Source organism: Nannobrachium achirus (assembly GCF_963921795.1).
Source record: "Nannobrachium achirus genome assembly, chromosome: 19".
In the NCBI taxonomy this organism is placed as follows: Eukaryota; Metazoa; Chordata; class Actinopteri; order Myctophiformes; family Myctophidae; genus Nannobrachium; species Nannobrachium achirus.
The window spans coordinates 29,719,809-29,739,574 of NC_137826.1; the positions used below are offsets into that span (position 1 = coordinate 29,719,809).

At 41.0% G+C, this 19,766-nt stretch overlaps 2 protein-coding genes across 2 annotated transcripts; both read right to left on the bottom strand.

Annotated features, from left to right (window-relative positions):
• Positions 1–8,549: 8,549 nt before the first annotated feature.
• Positions 8,550–13,636, bottom strand: hinfp (histone H4 transcription factor). The gene is made up of 9 exons (XM_080749866.1): positions 13,233–13,636; positions 12,555–12,778; positions 11,946–12,057; positions 11,165–11,317; positions 10,960–11,037; positions 10,481–10,601; positions 10,035–10,173; positions 9,804–9,928; positions 8,550–9,704 (listed from the first exon to the last, which is right to left on the bottom strand). Exons 1-9 carry the CDS (start codon positions 13,390–13,392, stop codon positions 9,335–9,337), a joined length of 1,482 nt encoding a protein of 493 aa, XP_080605992.1. The 5' UTR covers positions 13,393–13,636; the 3' UTR covers positions 8,550–9,334.
• Positions 13,637–14,927: 1,291 nt separating this feature from the next.
• Positions 14,928–19,339, bottom strand: dpagt1 (dolichyl-phosphate (UDP-N-acetylglucosamine) N-acetylglucosaminephosphotransferase 1 (GlcNAc-1-P transferase)). Its single transcript, XM_080749662.1, has 9 exons — positions 18,879–19,339; positions 18,551–18,671; positions 17,487–17,700; positions 16,765–16,911; positions 16,560–16,644; positions 16,258–16,446; positions 16,030–16,117; positions 15,592–15,747; positions 14,928–15,495 (listed from the first exon to the last, which is right to left on the bottom strand). Exons 1-9 carry the CDS (start codon positions 19,031–19,033, stop codon positions 15,430–15,432), a joined length of 1,221 nt encoding a protein of 406 aa, XP_080605788.1. The 5' UTR covers positions 19,034–19,339; the 3' UTR covers positions 14,928–15,429.
• Positions 19,340–19,766: the final 427 nt, after the last annotated feature.

Consider the following 19,766-nt stretch of genomic DNA (forward strand, 5'->3'; position numbering starts at 1 on the left):
AATTGTCTGTTGTGAATAATGGAATTGATTATAGGGCTACCATCGTTTAAAGTGATACATTTTGGCTCCTGAAATTGCGCTGTCAATCAGTGTTGACAATGAGGGGACTGTTGAATGGCAATGTAAACACTGGGGTGGTTTACGTCAATTCACGAACGCTGTCTCTTTAAAGACCGCACCTGCGCAACTGGCTGGTGCTGATGCTGCAGTGGCCGGGTTATTTTCGGTAAAACAACCGGGGTTACTATCGTTCAAACAGGCCTACATACCTTACATCATCCGTGAGGTGAAATCAAACCATTCTGAAGGCAATTTCTACACCTTATAAACACACAACTAGAAATAATGAAGTTATATGTCACCAGAAAATAAAAAACGAACACACATTTGGATCATAACAAAAATAACATTGTTTACCCCCCCTTTCCCCAATGTGCCTTCTTGTTGAGACTGCTAGTTCTGCCCTATTCTTAAACTAAAAAAAAAGTAGGTTGTGGAAATAAATACTGTATTCATTTCATATTCTGGTTTAATAGACAAATATCATTGCCTTCTATTTGACCATTTTCTCTATGACTATTTGTCAGCTAGAAGGTATTTAGCTATATTCATGGCAGGTTACATTATTAATTTAAAGGAGTGCGTCAGTCATTCAGTCCTAGCTGTTGTGTCTCTAGATACATGGTATGGAATAACATAGTGATGAATATTTGCCAAAAAGGCAAACAGTAGCTAAATATGATGCAGCTGACAGATAACTGTAGAAAGTGTACTGTTACGACCCCATGTGGTAAACATTATTATTGCATCCGTTGTTCATAGCTTATTTCAAAGGGCAAATAGAAATTAACCATCATTGTTATTATAAGAACAAGCTTACAGCTATATCATGCTAAAACATTTAGTGAATAAAATATTATTTTGTCCAGTCCGTATAGTAGAGTATAGGCTATGCTAAAACAATATACCTTATATAATTGTTGTATCTGGTCTCTCTGCTCTTCTATTGAGACATTTATCCCATGTCTGTTTGATACACCCTTTGACACAGGCCTGCCTCTGGTTTCACATGAAAAGAAAATTCTGTGCACTTGCACAGGAGACCAGGGTTCAAATCCAGGGTAGCACAGGAAGGTGACGGAGTGCAGCTTAACGTGGCATTCAAGATTATGCAAAAACTTTTCTCTTAACATTCTACTATTGTGTTGGCATCTCATTGACACCACCCCTAGGAACTCCATGATCTTCGCGTCACCTTTTAGATAACACTGTCCTCTTTACCATTCAACAGGGGGAAAATGCATTCATAGGCAAGACCAAACACTCAACTCTTTCTAGACCCAATCATTTATTAACTCTTGAATGGATAGATTTCTAAATGATGGGATTGCAGGAACCATTCACAAACATACAGTATCAGGGTTGGGCAGGCTATAAGTATTGCACGCTGGAGGGTTATGAGACAGACGTCTGAACATAAAGATTCTACAGCATGATAAGAAGACTAGAAACTCTGCTCTTCATGAGCCTCCTGCTGTTGCTGAAACAGAGCACTCTGTGTCATGGAGGTGAAAGATCTTGTGTTTAGAAGAAAAACTGTCATGGTATTGTCTTACTATATATAATCATGTCATGGCTTCACTGTAATGTAATAGATGTTGTATTATAGGCCCTTTGGCGGTTCCTATAAGACTGTCTGTGGAGAATGACCTGTCCAACATGAAGCCTGAGTCCTACTCCAGCCATGTGGTGGAAGGAGGGGTGCTGGTCAGTGCCCTGAGGAGACTGCAGGAAACACAACAGGACTTCAAGTAAGATCACATTTCTATGAAACATCTTTCCATGCAATATTTCTGGGGGTCATCTTTATTTTCAGTATTTCACTCACAATCAATTAATTTGGTGTTCCAACTTTAGCGTTACATAATTTGTAGTTTTAATGTGCAACATTGTTTTCTCCCTTAACAGTAAACAAACCAACATAAAGTTTAAGTGTATAGAGGGTATCTGCACATTTCTAAAGTGTCAATTTAAGGACTTTTTAATACCTCTAAAATGACAAATTAAACATTGGCAAAATTGTCAAATATTAGAGGCAGAAATTGTGAAAATAGCCGATCTACAGTTGTGAGCATGTAGATCTGCTATTTTTACAATATAACAGTGTTACACAAAACCTAATGCCTCAACTCTAACTCCAGTGCTCGTCAGGATAGGGGGACGTCCCCAGTTAAAATATGATTATTTTGGGGGTCACGGCCTGAAAAGGTTGAGAACCACTGCTCTACGATGTTAAATGAACACAGGTTTTTTTTAACTGTGTGTGTGAATGAGTTTGTGATATCAGATTCACAGTGAAGGAGAACCCTGACTTTGGCCTGCTACTGGTGAGTGTGAATGGAGTGGCTGGGTCTGAAGCTGAGCAGACGTACTGGGAGATTCTGTCAGAGGTCTCGGGGGAATACACCAGGCTGGATGTGGGTGAGTATGTTCTCTCAAGAGGTCCCAGGGGAATAAGCTAGGCTAGATATGGGCGAATATGTGCCCACGATGGCAATACACAAGCCTACAGAGTCAGCTGCCTTAATTACGTAGGCCACGATATATTCATAATTTTCACTCCCAACATCTTATACTTATGGCATATTTTAGCGATTATGTTGCGAGGAAAACATTGAGATAATAGCCATTTTGGTTAGAACTAACTGAAAATAACTTTGTACTACAAGTTTAAAATGATACTAAATATGTTTTTAAGTGTCCAAATAAATTCAAAATATTATCAAATAATCTCGCGGCACCCATGGACTGCCGTCACGGCACCCCAGGGTGCCCTGTCACAACCTTTGAAAACCCCTGACATACAGTATACACCTGGAATAAATGTGTCCACAGAGAGATCTGTTCATGATCCTTTGATCTCCCTCAAATGACCAAACATATCAGCAAGAACTTCAATCCTCCCTCGAAAGATAATGGTTGTCCATGAAACTGCTATCTGGATAAGGAATTGACTACTAGCTTACTGTTAGCCTACTGCTTGCTTGTGACCAGTCACAAGTAAACATGTATTTACACCTTCATACTGGAGTTGTCATGCGGAAACACAATTGGTTTACATTTGTGTTCAATGTGGTCATAATGCATCTGCATCTACACTTGCATTTCGATGTGGTCAAAGACACATGTTAATGGCAGGTGTAAAGGGTGGAATGTAACGATCAGCCCAATTAATTACAGGTTGGTACTGCTGCACCAGTGAATGACAAAAGCACCCTGCTGCCACATACTGTATCTCTAAACTATTTTCTATTGACAGGAATTGGATGCTACATACCCAAAGCAAAAGAACACATCATCCTCAGGCTCAGCAAGTGGCCTAAACACTGACGACCTCCATAACTCCACATTCAAGCTTTACCATTCTTATGGGTTTAGCTTTAGCATGATCCAATCGATATCATACCCAGTTCCTGTCATGTAATGCTTTTGGGCATGAGCAGCATGTTATGATTCATCTGTAAGAATACACAAATCTTTCAGTGATTCAAAAATATATATCCAAATTAAAATAAATAATTAAAGTACTATTAGTAAACATACTGAGCATTTGTTTTTCTTCAGACCTATCATTCTGCATCAGTAATAATAGAATATTAAAACCTTTACCAATCTCTGCAATCAGCTTTTACATGTTTTAACTGAAAATTGAAATGTTACAATTTTGGATGTTTATGTTGACTCCGTCTGAGCATTGTGACAAAAGCCACGTCCTCTGTGGATTTTCTTGTATCGGTTTTATTTTCTTGTACCCATCATTCGCTCTCTCCATGAGAACTAGTACAACCATGAACAAGTGTTCACAAACAAATGATGCACATAATATAGTCCATTCACCTCATCGTTGCCATTCTCTCAGCCATTATTCATGTGGGCCAGCTATAATAGGGATTTGATTGATTGATTGAATACTTTATTCGCCATTCGTATAGGAATAGCACAAGACAGTAGTACAGTTCAGATACAAGGTTTACTAATAGGATTTAAACCCAAGAAAGCACTATGGCTTGTTTACGGGCACGTACCTTTTAGGCGAAGCCCGAACTGGCGAAGTGGGGAAATGTCCGATACCGTAGCGATCTGGCGAACGTCTTCTGGACAGGGCGTTTATCGTGCGCTTGCCCAGGCCTTACGGCCTGGGCATAAATATAACGATTGCATTCACCACAGCTTCGTAACTCGCGCGGCGCTCCGCCGGCCGCGCGGCCCTGGCCCGCTCTTCGCGGCCACTCGCGCCTGCGGCGCTCGGGGGCGAAGAGCAGGACCAAGGTCCGCTGGCCTTCGCGCCGCTTGCAGTGTCGTGGACAATCGATTCGCCAGATCGCTACGGTAGGAGACAAATCCCCACTTCGCCAGTTCGGGCTTCGCCAGAACAGGACTTTCCCCTGTTTACATTAGGGTCCTTTGTACTCATTTCATTGAGAGGTTAATAGGAACTGTCTAATTAAAGGAAGGTATACAAAAAACAACAACTTTGCAATAACACAATTGCTCATAACCCCAAGTTCATTTGAGAGCTTTGACCCTCAAGCACAGCTTTCTCTCACATTAAAATGGATAGTTTCATAAACAGTCTCAGAGGAGACTTGTCTTTAAAGTCCCTGAAGGATTGAAGTGAATTCTGAAAACACCATCAAGGCCTTTTCCATTGATCAGGAAAACAGCAGCATCCACACGAGCTGAAGCAGCGATACATTTAAAATCTCTGGAGGACCTGTGGAGCCCAGGCCGCCCATGGGTTTGTGATTCATTTGATCTCTCTGCAGTCTCAACTTGGATTTTCATCACATCTTAGCCAGACACTAAGAGAAGAAATGAAAACAAGAAATGTGCTAGCATGTTCTGTGTATGTAATTCACAATAAGACACTCAAGTCAAGTGTGCCGAGTATAAAGTGGTCAGGAAAAACACCTCCCGCCCCCAATTACCATAGATCACCTTCTCTGATTGGCCGAGAAGCACTCACCGCAGGATATGGAGCAGTCACACATGCAGGGGGCACATTGTGCGAAAAAGCGCTTCCAGCCTGTCTCCTTCTTTGTACAGTTGTTGATGCGGCTGCAGCCTTGCTTGGGGGGACCGACGTAGCTTTTGTCGGTGCAGGTGGAGGAGCAGGTTCCATTCAGCTCCCTCTCGTTGATCTCAATATTCCCACGCGGACACATCCCTGAAGAGAGACAGGGCACAGAGACAAGTGCACAGTCCACTGAACATGTGTTAAACATTATGATCAGATCATTGGGAATGAATGAGCGTGATCAACGCCTGTGTTTACTTACGGAGGCAGGTGGGTTTAGGAGTCCAGAGGCCGTTGGATTGGCAGGATCTGGTGGGGTCGCCTACCAGCATGAAACCATCGCGACAAGCATACCTCACGACAGAGTCCACCCACCAGTCATTACCATACACCATGCCATTGTAGTCCACATCTGGCCGACCACAGTTCACTGCCACACACACACACACAAGAAATCTTATAAGAGGCAATAAAGGTGAATCCATGAAATACGTTTCATACAAAATATTTTATCTGAGACAATTACCTTCTATATACCGAGTATAGTTTAATCTACTACTGTATATCAGAGACAACTACTGCCTAGTATTCATTGTTTTTGTTTAACCTCTGCAGAGGACCTTGAAGCCAAACCAGCAACATTCAGAGTCTCCACAGCGATCACTCCTCAGCTCCTGGTGTCTCCCCTTACAGCTTCCCAAACACAGGGGGGCAGTCCCAGACCAGTATGTGTCTGGCTGGAGAATCCATTCTCTCTCACCTAGGATAGGTTACTTTTGTCAGCTTATTTTTACTATAGGCCATATCCAGTTGTGAAGCCTTAAATGCGGAACACAAATGAAAAATATGTTCAAGGCTGACATGCAGGCCCATTAAAACAATGTACTGACATGTTTTGATTGTTTAGAGGTAACCTAGCTACTCATTTGGATCCTGTGCCATTAGCAAACCAATGTGTATAACATTTGTAAATTGGGATAATATGAGATCTTACCACTACCTTCCTCTACTTCTCTTAGTTCAGGCAGCTGAGTGAACACCCTGTGGAAGGACCCCAACAACAGTAGCAGTCCATACAATCTCAAGGTGGCCAGTCTCCAGTTGCAAGCAATGTACACCTGGAAAACAGCAGAACAAATATTCAGAATCAGACCTGAGAACTGTAAATCTAGAATATATTGTAATCTAGTGGTATTCTGCTTTACCATGCTTGTGAAGAGAAACTGAGCAAGAGGTCGTGAGTTATTGTGCTATAGTCAGTCCCTTGACAATAATGTGGTTCAGTCAGGGATGGAAGGAAGAAGCAGGGCTGATTACACTAAGCTATGCTGGCTAATCTTCTAAACACTGCTAATGGTAGCCTACTACTGATATTGCTGTGACTTTTGCACTCTTTTTTTGGCTTTCATTGATAATTCCATTCACGTGATGAATGGTGGATAATATAAGATTCCAGTAAAATATTGGGGAAGACACCAAGATTTATATTACATTGTGATATAAAAAGTAAAAAGTTGATTGACTACGGTAAATTTGATTGAAATTATTTGTTATATTATAAGCAATATAAATTGCTTTAGCATCAGAACACCTTGCCATTCACTATCGCCACATTTCTGTCTCTGTTCATCAGAGTAATGAAGGAAGAAATGTTTGGCACTAGGTTAAGGCCAGATAGATGAAAGTCTCACTAAGTGGATTAGCTTCTACAACAAAGTGCTTTCTCACCCTTGCTCTCTTGTATACACCACACACACACACACACACACACACACACACACACACACACACACACACACACACACACACACACACACACACACACACACACACACACACACACACACACACACACACACACACACACACCCCCCCCCCCCCCCCCCCCACCCTTGGCAAGAGCATTGTCTCATTGTCATAAGATTCTCTTGCCTTTTCAAATAAGGGACAGAAAAAAGTCACTTTATCTACAGATGTCATGTTTACATGGCATAGATTAACTACATTTCAACTTTACCAAGCTGTGTTAAATGAATGCACATCTCCGCCAGGCTGGGTTGCCTACCAATGTCCGCAAACTTTGGAAGGCAGTCACAACCAACTGGAATGGAATCTGAAAAAAATGACAGGCATGTGCACACAGACATCAAAGGGGGCTTGAGCCCCAGCCCTTTTACCCGTCTATAAAGTGTCCTCTCCAGACAATGAATGCAGTTTTTACTATGGCGAAAGAAACACAAATGCCCTCTTTCAATGCCATACCTGAAGGCAGCATTCAAGAGAATTGCCTTGTCCAAACTCTCCTGAACTTGAATGCAGCATCTTATGTTGAAAGAATTGCCCTCTCTGTGTAGAAATCCATGCCTTATGCCACATATTCAGTATGTTTAGTTCAGTGTGGTATCAAGCGCCGAAAATAGCCAACCTCCAAGCTCACCAAGCGACACTTTGTGAACTTGGAGGTCTGCTATTTTCGACATTTTTACCAAAAGGCCCTTTTAGAAATGTCAGCCCCTGCCTCTCTAACATTTACTGCATGTCCCTGAAATCTGATACAGCTTGATCACGTGACCAGAGATATAGAATATGTACCGTTTTGTTGTGAGTTTTGGACAAAATCTGTCATAGTAGTAGCAAGAGGTGTTTTGAAGGAAAGAAAAGTACATACAGTATTTATACCTCCAAAGCTGCAGTATATCCCTCTCTGCATACACACACACTCACATATTATATATACAGTATAGTATCTAATTATTGGAAAGCATTAAACACTTGATATTCGTTGTGTTTTCATTCCTACAGTAGATAACCTAAAAAGCACTAGTGTGGAGCTCAAACAGTGTTTACCAGGGTAGTGACGGCCAGCACCCATCATAATTCCACTCCCTCTATACTTAGTCAGGGGAAATTAGCAGAATACCTATCAAATGTGGGAATAAATTCCTTACCAAACAATTTCTTCACCAATGTGTTCGTAAAGGTGTCTAGTAACATATCTAACAAAGATTGAAATTCAACATCCCTAGCAAAATGTTTGACAGCTAGGGTAATTCTGGGTCTCATTCACCAAAAATGGACCCCATACAACTGTTGACGATAAGTGTCAACTTATAATGTCAACACTCATCAGTAGTCATCTGGATGAATGTTAAACTTAATTTCTCCTGCGGGATCAAGATCTACCTTTGTGCAAGTTGTTGTTGTTTTTTAGAACAAATAGGTTGTATTCGCTACGTGCTAAATGAATACCAGTGCTCACAATCAGAAGTTGGGTATCACGGACAGACATTACAAAATGAATACATTGGTATGTCTTAAACACATTACATTTAATTAATATGTTTAATTTAAAGTAATATGCAAAGTATTACATTTTGAATGCAACTTCCACAACACTGTAGTCCTCACAGACGCATTTCAATGTCACGTTGTAAGCTTGCAGATTAAAGTATTACATATTAATAAGTTAATTGTTTCTTTGTATATTTAGGTTATTTATCATAATTTCAATTCAATTCAATTCGATTCATATGCTTGTGGCAGCCCTAAACCTACTCTACACAGTAGACAATTAACATCAGTTAGGCAGTGCAAGATAGGCAATGCAATATTGGTAATATGTTGCAATGAAATCTTATTTTTAAAGCATCAGTGTGGGTTAACGGGAAAAAACCTTTGTATAAAACACAAACAAAATAATTTCACCCTCCTAATATAGGTTTACAATGAATACAATCATCATCATGTGCCACACTGCTAATGTAACTGTCAAGGCCAGAAAGTATTTTTTTGCCACTCAGTAGGCGTTCCCGCATAAGATATGGGTATGATGATGTCACGCGAATACCCTCTATAATGAGCCTTCAAGCACAAGAAGCTCTGCACATACAGTAGTGTGTATTGCCGCTGTTGGACAGAAACCTTGAATGTTAAAACCGTTACTTTTCAGGAAATGGGAAGGAAAAAAGAACCTGTGTTCCAATGGGTCCAATTTAGTTATTATTTAGTCACAAGCTATTGTTAATACTTTTTATTGGTTAAAGTATTTATAAAACCCACACACAGACTTAACTAACCACCATCAGTTTCAAATTTGTCAAAATGCAACTTGTTGTGAGCTTGTACATCTTCTATTTTCAATACTTTTGCGTGAAATTGCGGTACGACGAGGTGGGGAATCAATTTACAAAAAGAAAAGTAAATATGGCTATACAAGGTTTCTGCCCGACATCATAGTATGTAGGTTTGCTGTGGCCGTCAAACCACCTGCAAGCCCAGCTGCGTTGCAGTGTCTTGCAGTGGCTGCAGCACAACAGAGTCCTCCTCCCCTGCTTGTGATAAGCCTTCAGTCAGAACATAAAAGATCTGTTTCGGATCTCCCTCTACTACAGCGTCGGTGTCCTGCTCTGCAGTAGCCTGCACCTCCTCCAACAAAACGCCTTGCAGTTCCTCCTGCAACTGTGCGGAGGCTGCCTCATCAGCATCATCGCCTAGCCCCAGGCCAACTCCCGGGGGGCCATCCTCATCCTCGTCCCCTTGTCTCTCCCTCATCAGCTGTTCGGTGAGCTCCACACTCTCGTAGCGAATCAGCTGGAGGCGCATGAAGCCGTCCTCATGCTCCCTATACCTAAACGGAACAGACCGTGGTCCAGATTTAGGGTTATGCGAATTAGCGTTTTGTGCTGCTGGATAATGCAGTGTAGGTCGTGGGAGAGACATGGCTTACTTGAACCTGGGGTGTCCGGAAGGCCATTTAAAATGGTGCTTTTTCTGTAGGTGACCAGTCAGGTTATTGCCTCGGGTGAAGCACTGATCACACACGTGACACTTATAGCGTGCCTTATGGGTACCCTGATGGAGCAGTGAGTAAGAGCACAACCTTACAATAAATACATAACTTTTAGCTCCCTGTCTGAGTGACAATTGTCAGTTATGTAAAAATGCTTTTGCCTCTCACCTCATGTTCTCTTCTTTGGTGAAACTTCATGGTACGCACGGAGCGAGAGGTAAAGTCACAGCCGGGATTGTCACAGTGGAACAATGGCTCACTGCTGTGAGTGTCCAGGTGTTTACGCAAATCAACCAGGTTCTTACAGCTATGAACAGAGAACGGAGTGGCTGAGCCAATGAAGAATGCATCTTTGTGTGTGTGTGTGTTCCTTAAAACCACTCAGTAATATAGTGATATATTTCTAGATGTTTTGACATCAAATCATGATCATGCTGTCATTTGCATGTCTTAAACTGTCCTGTAGCAATTGCCATGGGGTGTTATGGTGACATTTCAACTAACTACATTAGTTCTAAATATTTCCTTGCAAAATACCATCAAGAACAACTGAGGGTCATCATTACCAGACTTTGTGAGTAACAAATAATATTATGATTCAGCAGATGTTTTACCTGTACTCGCAGTATTCACAGCTGTATGGCTTCTCGTTACTGTGACGGAATTTTATGTGGTTGCGCAGAGATGACGGTGATGGGACGGTCATGTCACACAATGGGCATTTGTAGTGGTTTACTAACATGGGGAGAAACAAACCAATGGCGACATCAAATCATATTTAAATACTGACTTTAAGACTGCTGCATACAGACAAGTCAACACAACAAGTCAACACAGTAGGCCTGCAACTACCGCTTTTTATTATTATTAAGGAATCAACAGCTTTTATAATAAACAAAATATGATAGTAAAAATGGCTGTTCTACAAGCTTGCGATACAATGCGTTGTGAGTGTACTTTGTAGTGTCTATATCTGCCATTTGAGAATAGATTATTTAATCTGTAATCCATAATTCTTTATAATCGATTACATGTATTAGTTTGATTAACTGTTGTACCCCTACAATACAGACAGAATTGTGAAGGTACAGACCATGGATCCTCATGTGATCTCTCAGTAGTCGTTCTGTAGCAAAGCGCTTGGAACAGTGAGAACATTGGAACTGCTGACCTATAGCACAAATTGAGATATTGATGCAATTAACAGTGACAAGTGTAATCTGTGTGAAGACTTCTACACAAACCTTTGGTATTTTTATCATGTTCCAACGCAAGTACACCTGAGCCCGCTGTCTCACCTTCCATTGCACCCTGTCTTTTGATGTGGTCGAAGAACTTGGTGTTGTTGGCGTACATTCCGCCACAGACTGGACATGCCACCACCTTCTCCTGGGTGTGGCTACGTAGGTGCTCCTTCAGCTTAGGGCGTCCTTTCACAGTGGCTTCACAATCTGAGGACAGACACACAGAGGATTCACTTGTACGAGCTCAACTACCAAATCAATCTAATCAGCCCAATCAGACCCTATCACTTACATTTATATTCACACAACTCAACACCCAAAAGACAAACATTACACACTGCTATTACACATACTTATAACATAATACACTCCCCAGGCTCTTCCCTGCATCATATGTCCTTCCCCTCCCCACCGTCTCTGTTAGAACTCTTATATGAAGTCCATTTCCACCATTTGTTCCTCCTTTAACCTCAATGAGTGTGTCAGATTTCTTCTATTAGCTCAGTCCACTGATCTTTCGTCTGAGGTTGCTCCTTACCCCATTTGCTTGTAATTACTTTTTTCCCCACAGCCAATATTTTCACCAAATATCTATCATCTCCATGAATCTTCCCTTCTGCCAAATCACCCAGGTAAAGAACTCTACACTCCCATGGTACCTCATATCCCAAGACTTTTTTAATTTGTTCATGAACCCTGAAACCCTCAATTTTCTGACACTTCCAAAATATATGTGCATGCCCCACATCCACCTCCCCACATTCTCTGCAACATCCCATTTGTTTATGTATTTGTTTGCTCTTAATTCTTGGTGTTAATGTTCCTGTGACTTTACCTTTCCAGCGACAGCGTATCAAGCATTCACTGTCACCAACGGGTATTTCGATACACAGGCTGTGCAACTCCACATGACGGTAGAACCACTCCGGGTTATCAAATGGGTGTTGCTGGTAACACATACAGATACAGAATCATTCTGACAATTGAAGAAAAATGAAACTTTGACACCTATTTAACACCCTATTTTATAGTAGAGATAATGGGGAAAAAGATGTTCTACAAGGCAAAGCATGTACCTTAGATGGCATGCCCAAAGCAGAGACGACAGGTTGAAAGTGGTTAGGAAATGATAATAAGCAGTTCCAAAACAACTCAAAATATGGTTCTTTGACAGGCAGAGAATCCCTAGCCTGGCATTGCCAGACTGATCAATGTTAGAGTGATCCCAGATCCCACGTGAATGTTTTAAATGTGACCCTAGTTTACTAACTGCACTGCAGTACACTGTCTTTTGGTTTTGATGTATGTGATTACCTTTCTTATTGTAAGACGCCCTGGATAAGAGTGTCTGCTGCTTGCTAAATGCCTACATTGTAAATTGTGATCAGAAAAATTCATAGTTCACTGCATCCTGTTCAGTGGTGGAAGGAAGCTGCTATCTTACCTCACAGTCGTCCCATAGGCAAGCAAATTCTTCTGGGATTTCAGGAACGATGTTGCGGCTCTGGTCACCAATGGAGCATGTGCCAATGGTGCGGTGGGCATTTAGCACTTGCTGGCCCCACTGTTTTAGCTTAGTATGATAACAGTGGAAGAACACATGACGTCTCATCTCCTCAGGACTCTCCACAGAACAGAAACCACAATCTTGCCACTTGCAGTCGTCTTCTGGAGATAAAAACAAAACAAAACATTAAACCCCAAGACTTAGTAAACTGGACACGAGTTGGCTCTGTACTTTGATGGTCTACTACACAACGCAGATCTACGAGGTCGCAGCATGTTGTAGATCTGCTATTTTTGGCAAATGTTCCCTTCAGTATGATGCTGGTTTTAAAGTGGTTATACATTGTGTACACTGTAAATACCTTGGTGTTAATGTATCCATTGAACCAAATGGCCTATTACAGAGCTGTAACTCAGGGTGTGCAAAATGTGTACACTGACTAACTGCACTCTCAGTTAAATAAATTACACTCAGAATGATGTTGTTGAGTGTGTCACTCGGGTCCTCCTGTGACACTTTATATTGACACACCTCTAACATTAAAGCCAAAACAGCCCAAACTAGCCATAAACTTTATATTATCTGGAGCCATTGTCAAATGTTGCGAAAAGTTACCCGTTTCTTCGTCGTGTTCCAACATCAGTGCGTCAAGGTGACTTTCTACGTGTTTGCAGAAATGTTCCATTCCTCCAAACGCCTCCTGACAGGATCCCCATTCACACTCTAGTTCCAGCGGTAACATGTCCCTTTGCGTTTTCCGTTTGCTTGAGGGCATGACGTCTAACCACGACTAACAACGCTCTAGGTTCATGCACCAGTAGACTTTAATAAGACTGAACACTAATGTTTCCACTCTACTAAGACTAAACACTAATGTTGACAACACCGACCAGGGTGGCTTTCACAGGTTGGTCCACCATCACTACCCAACAACAACAAAGCAACCAACTGTTGTTAAGAGAAGCCTCGCCTAGATTGTTCCTGATACGTTTAGATTTTTGATAAAATAAATATGAATCATCAAATTAATGAGCTTAATGATAACAATTCGCTGGTTTAGAGCTGGGAGAGAAGGAGCACCACACAAACACAAGGTTGACAGTCCAGCCAATCACAACAGCTGTTGTAACGGACGTGGGTACGCGGGCTGAGTTGCACTGAAATATGCCCTCAGAAAAGGAGAATAACATAAAGGTTCCGGACATATTACATTATTTTTGCTTCACTGAGTCTGATTTTACAAATGTCTTCTAATTCTAAATCCTTTTTAAGGTTTTTGAAAAACGTATGTTTCTATGATCAGTGGTGCTCAAACATTTTCACATCAAAGACCCCCAGAATAATATATGTAGGCCTATTTGGCCACGGACCCCCCATCTGAAAAGATTTAGTTCCAGGGACCCGAGAAAGAAAGATTTGAGTTACAAAGGTTCGCTTGAAAGTTGAACAATATAAATATTATTCAAAGATTTGCACCGATGTTAATGATTTTTGAAAAATAGCTGATCTTCAAGCTCATCATAGGCATAGCACAGCACTCCGTACTGCGCTATGAGCTTGTATATATCTGCTATTTTTTAATAGCTAAAGTATAAAATAACTGGTTCAAATCTAAAGTGACAGAGATACATTCCAGGTCTAAATGGGATAAACTTAACTATTTAAACAATGACGACAAAAATTCAATTGTGAGTACTTTTATTTTTCAACTCGACACTTACATTTTAAAAGCAAATCAAGTCTTACATTTGTAGTCCCATAAAATGCTTCCAAATCCAGTGTCATAACAAGTTGACTTCACATTGATAAAGCTTGTTGAATATTTAAAACAAAATTACACATTAATTTTCAGCAATAAGCAACTATTTTTCAGAAATACCCATCTATATTTCCAAATACCTAGAAATGTAAAAATCTTCAAGGCCATCCTATCTTTCTTTTTTTTACCCTCCACCATCCATAAAACGGAAGTAACTTTTAACTCCTGACCTTCTTCTCGCATAACTTTTTTACTCAGCTGCAGATCCTCTCCAGATTGAGAATGGTTCCCCCCTTTTTAACGTTTCAATGGTATGACTACAGATGAATACTCCACCTTTATTTCAGAGACTATGAAAACTATACATTTACCAAACATTATCATGATATTTATGTTTTGCCTTGGAGTTCAAGCAACATCACCATGCAAAACTATTTCAGTTTTTATTGCACAAAACTCTAAGCTATTCATGAACATTCTACAACCAATTATGGCTGCTCTGCAGACCCATAGTCACCACCACCATAACAAAAAGAAGACGTAAACACATATAAACAAGGCCATTTATGATTGATTATTTGTTCAAGTTTAGTTTACCATCAGGGAATAATAAGGTTCGGTCTTATCTTTGTTGTCAAGTATTAATTTAAGCCATTGGTGATAATGACAGATAAATCTGGACTGACAGCAGTTCCCTGAGGAAGCCCATGGCGTTGTGCTAGCTAAAAAGTGAAAGCGTTCCACCAAAGTGAGAACTTTCCTTTTAAATCTTCAGTCTTTACTGTAAACTGGTCTGAGGAATAAAATTAAAAGTTGAAGTGGTCTGAAGAAAAACATTAAAATGTGAAAAAACTGGTCTGAGAAAGAAAATTAAAAAGATGAAAGAAAAAGTTACAGAATCTCTCAAGAGTTCAAATGGATCACAAAGCCGAATTTATACTTTGTCATAGGAGTAATTCCATGAATCTTTCAGTCAATCTTCAGTCCGCTTTCCTTCAGTTTTATCTGCACATCATAAGAGTTTTCTCTTGCCTTCTCAGCCGTGTCTACTGTCTACTCATCATAAAAGAGGCGGACTAGATGATAGCGGATTCCAAAAGCAACAGCACTTCCCATTACCTAGGTCAGAAAAGAAAAAAATAAAATAATTCAAAGATGAATATATTACCTAAGAATCTGTGTTCCTTTAACATTTAGAAAAGCAATTGTTGTTACCTGAACGAGCAGCATGATGGCAGTTAGGTTTCTCTCATGGACGGGACCCAGTATTTTTAGCACCAGGTTAATTAATGTCATGTTGTTGCATTCAATAAACTCATCATCCCCCTCTTGGCCTCTCCGGACTTCTAACACGCACAGTAACTCTGCCACCTGTTGGATATCAAAGGAATTGTTACAGCAATGCTTTCTGGCAGGTTTCTGCACCCTCACACACATCATCATCAGAATAGTTCACTTTAAGTAAACGTGTCTGTAAACTATTATATGAAGGTGCTGCTGCATTACATTAGGGCTGGATGATATGGACAAAATCAAATATCATAATTCTTTTGACCAACTACATTAATATCAATATTGTGACCATAATATCAATCCCCTATATAAGTATATAGAAAAGTTGCAATACATAAATAAGCTTACAGCCGCAATTACCTTAAGAATTAGATGTCCTAATTTAGAGAGGTCCTTCCTTTTGAATTTAGAGTAGCTCATTCCCAGTTTGCCAGTGTCTGGGTTTAGTCTTCATAATTATGAGTAACATTAGGACATTAAAAAGAAACAGACAGAAAAGAGGCAATGAAAACACATAATCTGTATGTTCATACCGTATATTGATTAAAATAATTGTCAGACAAGAAGAAAGGCTATGTAAAGTGTTACCTAGGGAGGCGGTGTCTGGGACAGGGAATCACATGAAAGAGCTGAGGCAGCGAGTAGACAAAGTTGACAATCTGAGGAATGAAGAAGAGTAGCATTGTTTTGCTGAAGTGTCCTAGGATGCCTACGACAGCGAAGGTCATCCCAGCGAAGTAGCAGAAGGTGTCTCCCACAAACACAGAGGCGGGGTACCTGTCCAAAACATGATAGATGCTAAAAGAATATAACAGCACTGGCACAAAATATTGCTGCTCAAGGGCAATGAGTGCATACTCAAAATGATTTACGTGATGTGTTGCACTTACCAATTGTGGTAAAAAAGTGCTAATGTGGTAAAGAAGAACGGTATCATAAAATATAGGGAGAAGACATGGTCATCCCTATAGTCACCTGTAAAATTAGATGACCAACAGGAAAAGACATACAACAACCCAGGTGTCAAACAAAGAATGTCCAGAACATTGTGTTATATTGCAAATGCTTGGAATGTGTAAGGAAAGCACCACTCACCTCCAAGCTCCAGCAGGTTGAAGATGATGATGGAGCCAGAGATAAAAAGAGCTTGTCCTGACTCAATACCATTGATGCCTGCTAATATATTGATAGCATTGGTGCAGAATACCGCCAGCATACCCATGTACACATAGTAGAGGATACCTGGAGATCAATGACAAATGATCAATAAAATGTACTTTCTCCCAAGCACTCCCTAAAGCAGGGGTATGCAACCTTAGGCACAGGTGCCAACATTGGCACAGGGGAGGGTGATCACTGGCACACTGGCATAAGTGTGAGAGAGAAGATTTGTATTTTCAAATCAAATATTGTTTTAAACATGGACAATTAAAATATGTCACCTAATTTGGAGCAAATTAAATCCTGCACATAATTCTACATTCATTAAAATTCTGAACTTTGACTTGGGAGGGAGTCGGGGAGATACGTAGGTGAGTCTAATGATTGTTATAACAATGTGTCCAGACAATCAAAATATGTCAGAATTCTGATGGGGTCTCATTAAAATGTATGTTGACATGGCTGTGGCACACTTACCATCTAGAGAATAAATACATGGCACTTAATTTCAAAAAGGTTGCAAACCCCTGCTCTAAAGCATATCATACTGGGGGTCCTTGAAATTAAAAAGGTTGAGAATGACAGAGATCGACCATTTTCTCCTTTTCACTGATTTACTTCAGTCACCATCTAATCTATGCAGTAAAACAACTCACCCAGATCCAGGTGCAGCCCCAGCAGTGCTCGGATCGGCTTGGGTACCACAATGACCGTGTTGCCAAAGTTGGTGAAATAAACCATGAGCAGTGGCAGGGACGCCATGCTGGGAAGCAGAAGCTTATGTCTCCAACGCAAGTTCAGCACATCATCCGCAAAGCCCAGGAAGATCATACAGCAGATGGCCAACAGAGCGCCGATTACCTGGACAAACTGACAAACAACACAACTAGATTAGCGTGCAACAAGAGAACATTGGCCAACGGGCAGCTTTGCTACTTATTCATCAACCCGGTGGTTCTCAAAGTGGGGCCCGGGGACCAGCATGGGTCCTTGGAGGGATTCCATGGGGTCCCAAGCTAAATGATTGGAAGTAATAAAGAACCAAATGGACATGGGTCTGTATTCTACGACAGACGTCACATCGTAAAAATATAACTGTCAGAGCTGAATGAGCACTGAAGATTTTAGACGTAGATCTAGATTACGTATCACCCGGGCGTGTGCGGGTTTGCCAACAGGTCTGAGGTCTTAAGCTAGATGCAAAATAGACCCACATTTTAAGTGAATATTTTTAACTCAAATCTTGGCCTGGAGCAAAATATTTTGAGATGGGGATCCGCGGCAAAATATATATCATTTTGGGGGTCCTTGACATGACAAAGTGAGAACCACTGATATACTGTAGAAACATAGCCTATGTTTTTCAGAAAACTGTTAGGATTTAGAAGACATTTGTAGAATCGGCCTATTTGAGTGGTTAAGGACCCCAAAAATGATATGTATTTAGCTGCGGACCCCCATCTCAAAATATTTTGTTCCAGGGACGGTGAGGGACCCCAAGAAGCAAAGATTTGCGTTAAAAATGTTCACTCTGAATTTGAGTCTTGCCTTAAGGTGGATGCAGAATAGATACACGGCGCAGCTCAGACCCGTTGGCAAACGAAAGTCGAAAGGTCACATCACCCAGGGGTCTGTGCTGCTGTGACCTAATGTGTATCAAGTTGGGGTTCCCTCCCTCCCTGGATGAAAAGGTGTGAGAAACACTGCATCATCAACCCACCTCATTGTGAGGGAAACCTGTGCACTTCTCTCCCACAAAACAGCCAAGGAAAGGCACTGGTATGAAGCAGAAGAGGATGATGAGGAACACCGTCCCACTGATGACGCCCTGGGATTCTGGACTACAGCAGACCACGGCCAGAAAGACGAGGTGAGATTTGGAAATAGGATACAGGGGGGTTAGAATGACCTAGTTATGTCTGGTAAGGAAGGTTGCACACACAGGACAGAGTGAAAAATATGGGGATAAGCCATAAAGCCATCCACGGCATGATTTTTTTAATAGAAGAAATCAGAGTCTGTGATAATGTCAAGTTGTCAACACTCACATTTCCTTTTTAATGGTTTTGTTCAGATCCATGCCAGACAACCTGGCCGCGACGAAATGATCCTTGAAAGTTGGAATGAGTTTCAACGTGGCCACGCATCCAAGTGCAGACATAAGACAGTTGATCACCAGTGGCAGGACAGGAATTGCAGACATGTTGGTTACTGATTAGAAGTCCTTCTGACAGATCAACACACACACAGTTTGTTTAACCTAATTATACCCTTACTGACGACGATCGATACCAGCCTGGGGGGGAATTAACTCATTTAAACTAAATACATCCCGACTATGTGAGAAACGCGTCTCCCTAAATTGTGACTCCAATCCATTTTAGCGAGCCTAAAAATATAAACGTTTCCATTGTTTGTTTGAGATAATGTTAAATACTAAGTGGTCTAAACTACTACTCTGCTTTAGGCAAAGATTTAATAACTAACTGGAGAAAGCCTGAGCCTCCTTCCTGTTGACAGAACGAGAGAGACGGACGAATAATAGTGTTACCACGGAAGTGACGTGTTCTTCTTTGCATTGCGCTGCACCCTCACCAGTCTATGGCACCAGTGCCTACTTTGCACAATAGCGCCACCTACAGAGAGCACTGTAGAGTGCGGTGGTGGAAAAGTACTCAAAATAAAAAAGTATCAATACTGCAAAATAGAAATACTCTGTAACAAGTAGAAGTAAGGAATTCAAAATGTACTTGAGCAAAAGGTACAACATTATTGACGTCAAAATGTACCAAAAGTAAAAGTAGCCCTCATTATACAGAATGTCCCTTCATTCAAAATTCAAAATTGTACATAAGTAAATGTACTCAGTTACTTTCCACCACTGCCTACTTACTTTGCACACTAGTGCCACCTACAGATCACTGAGTGTCAGAGCG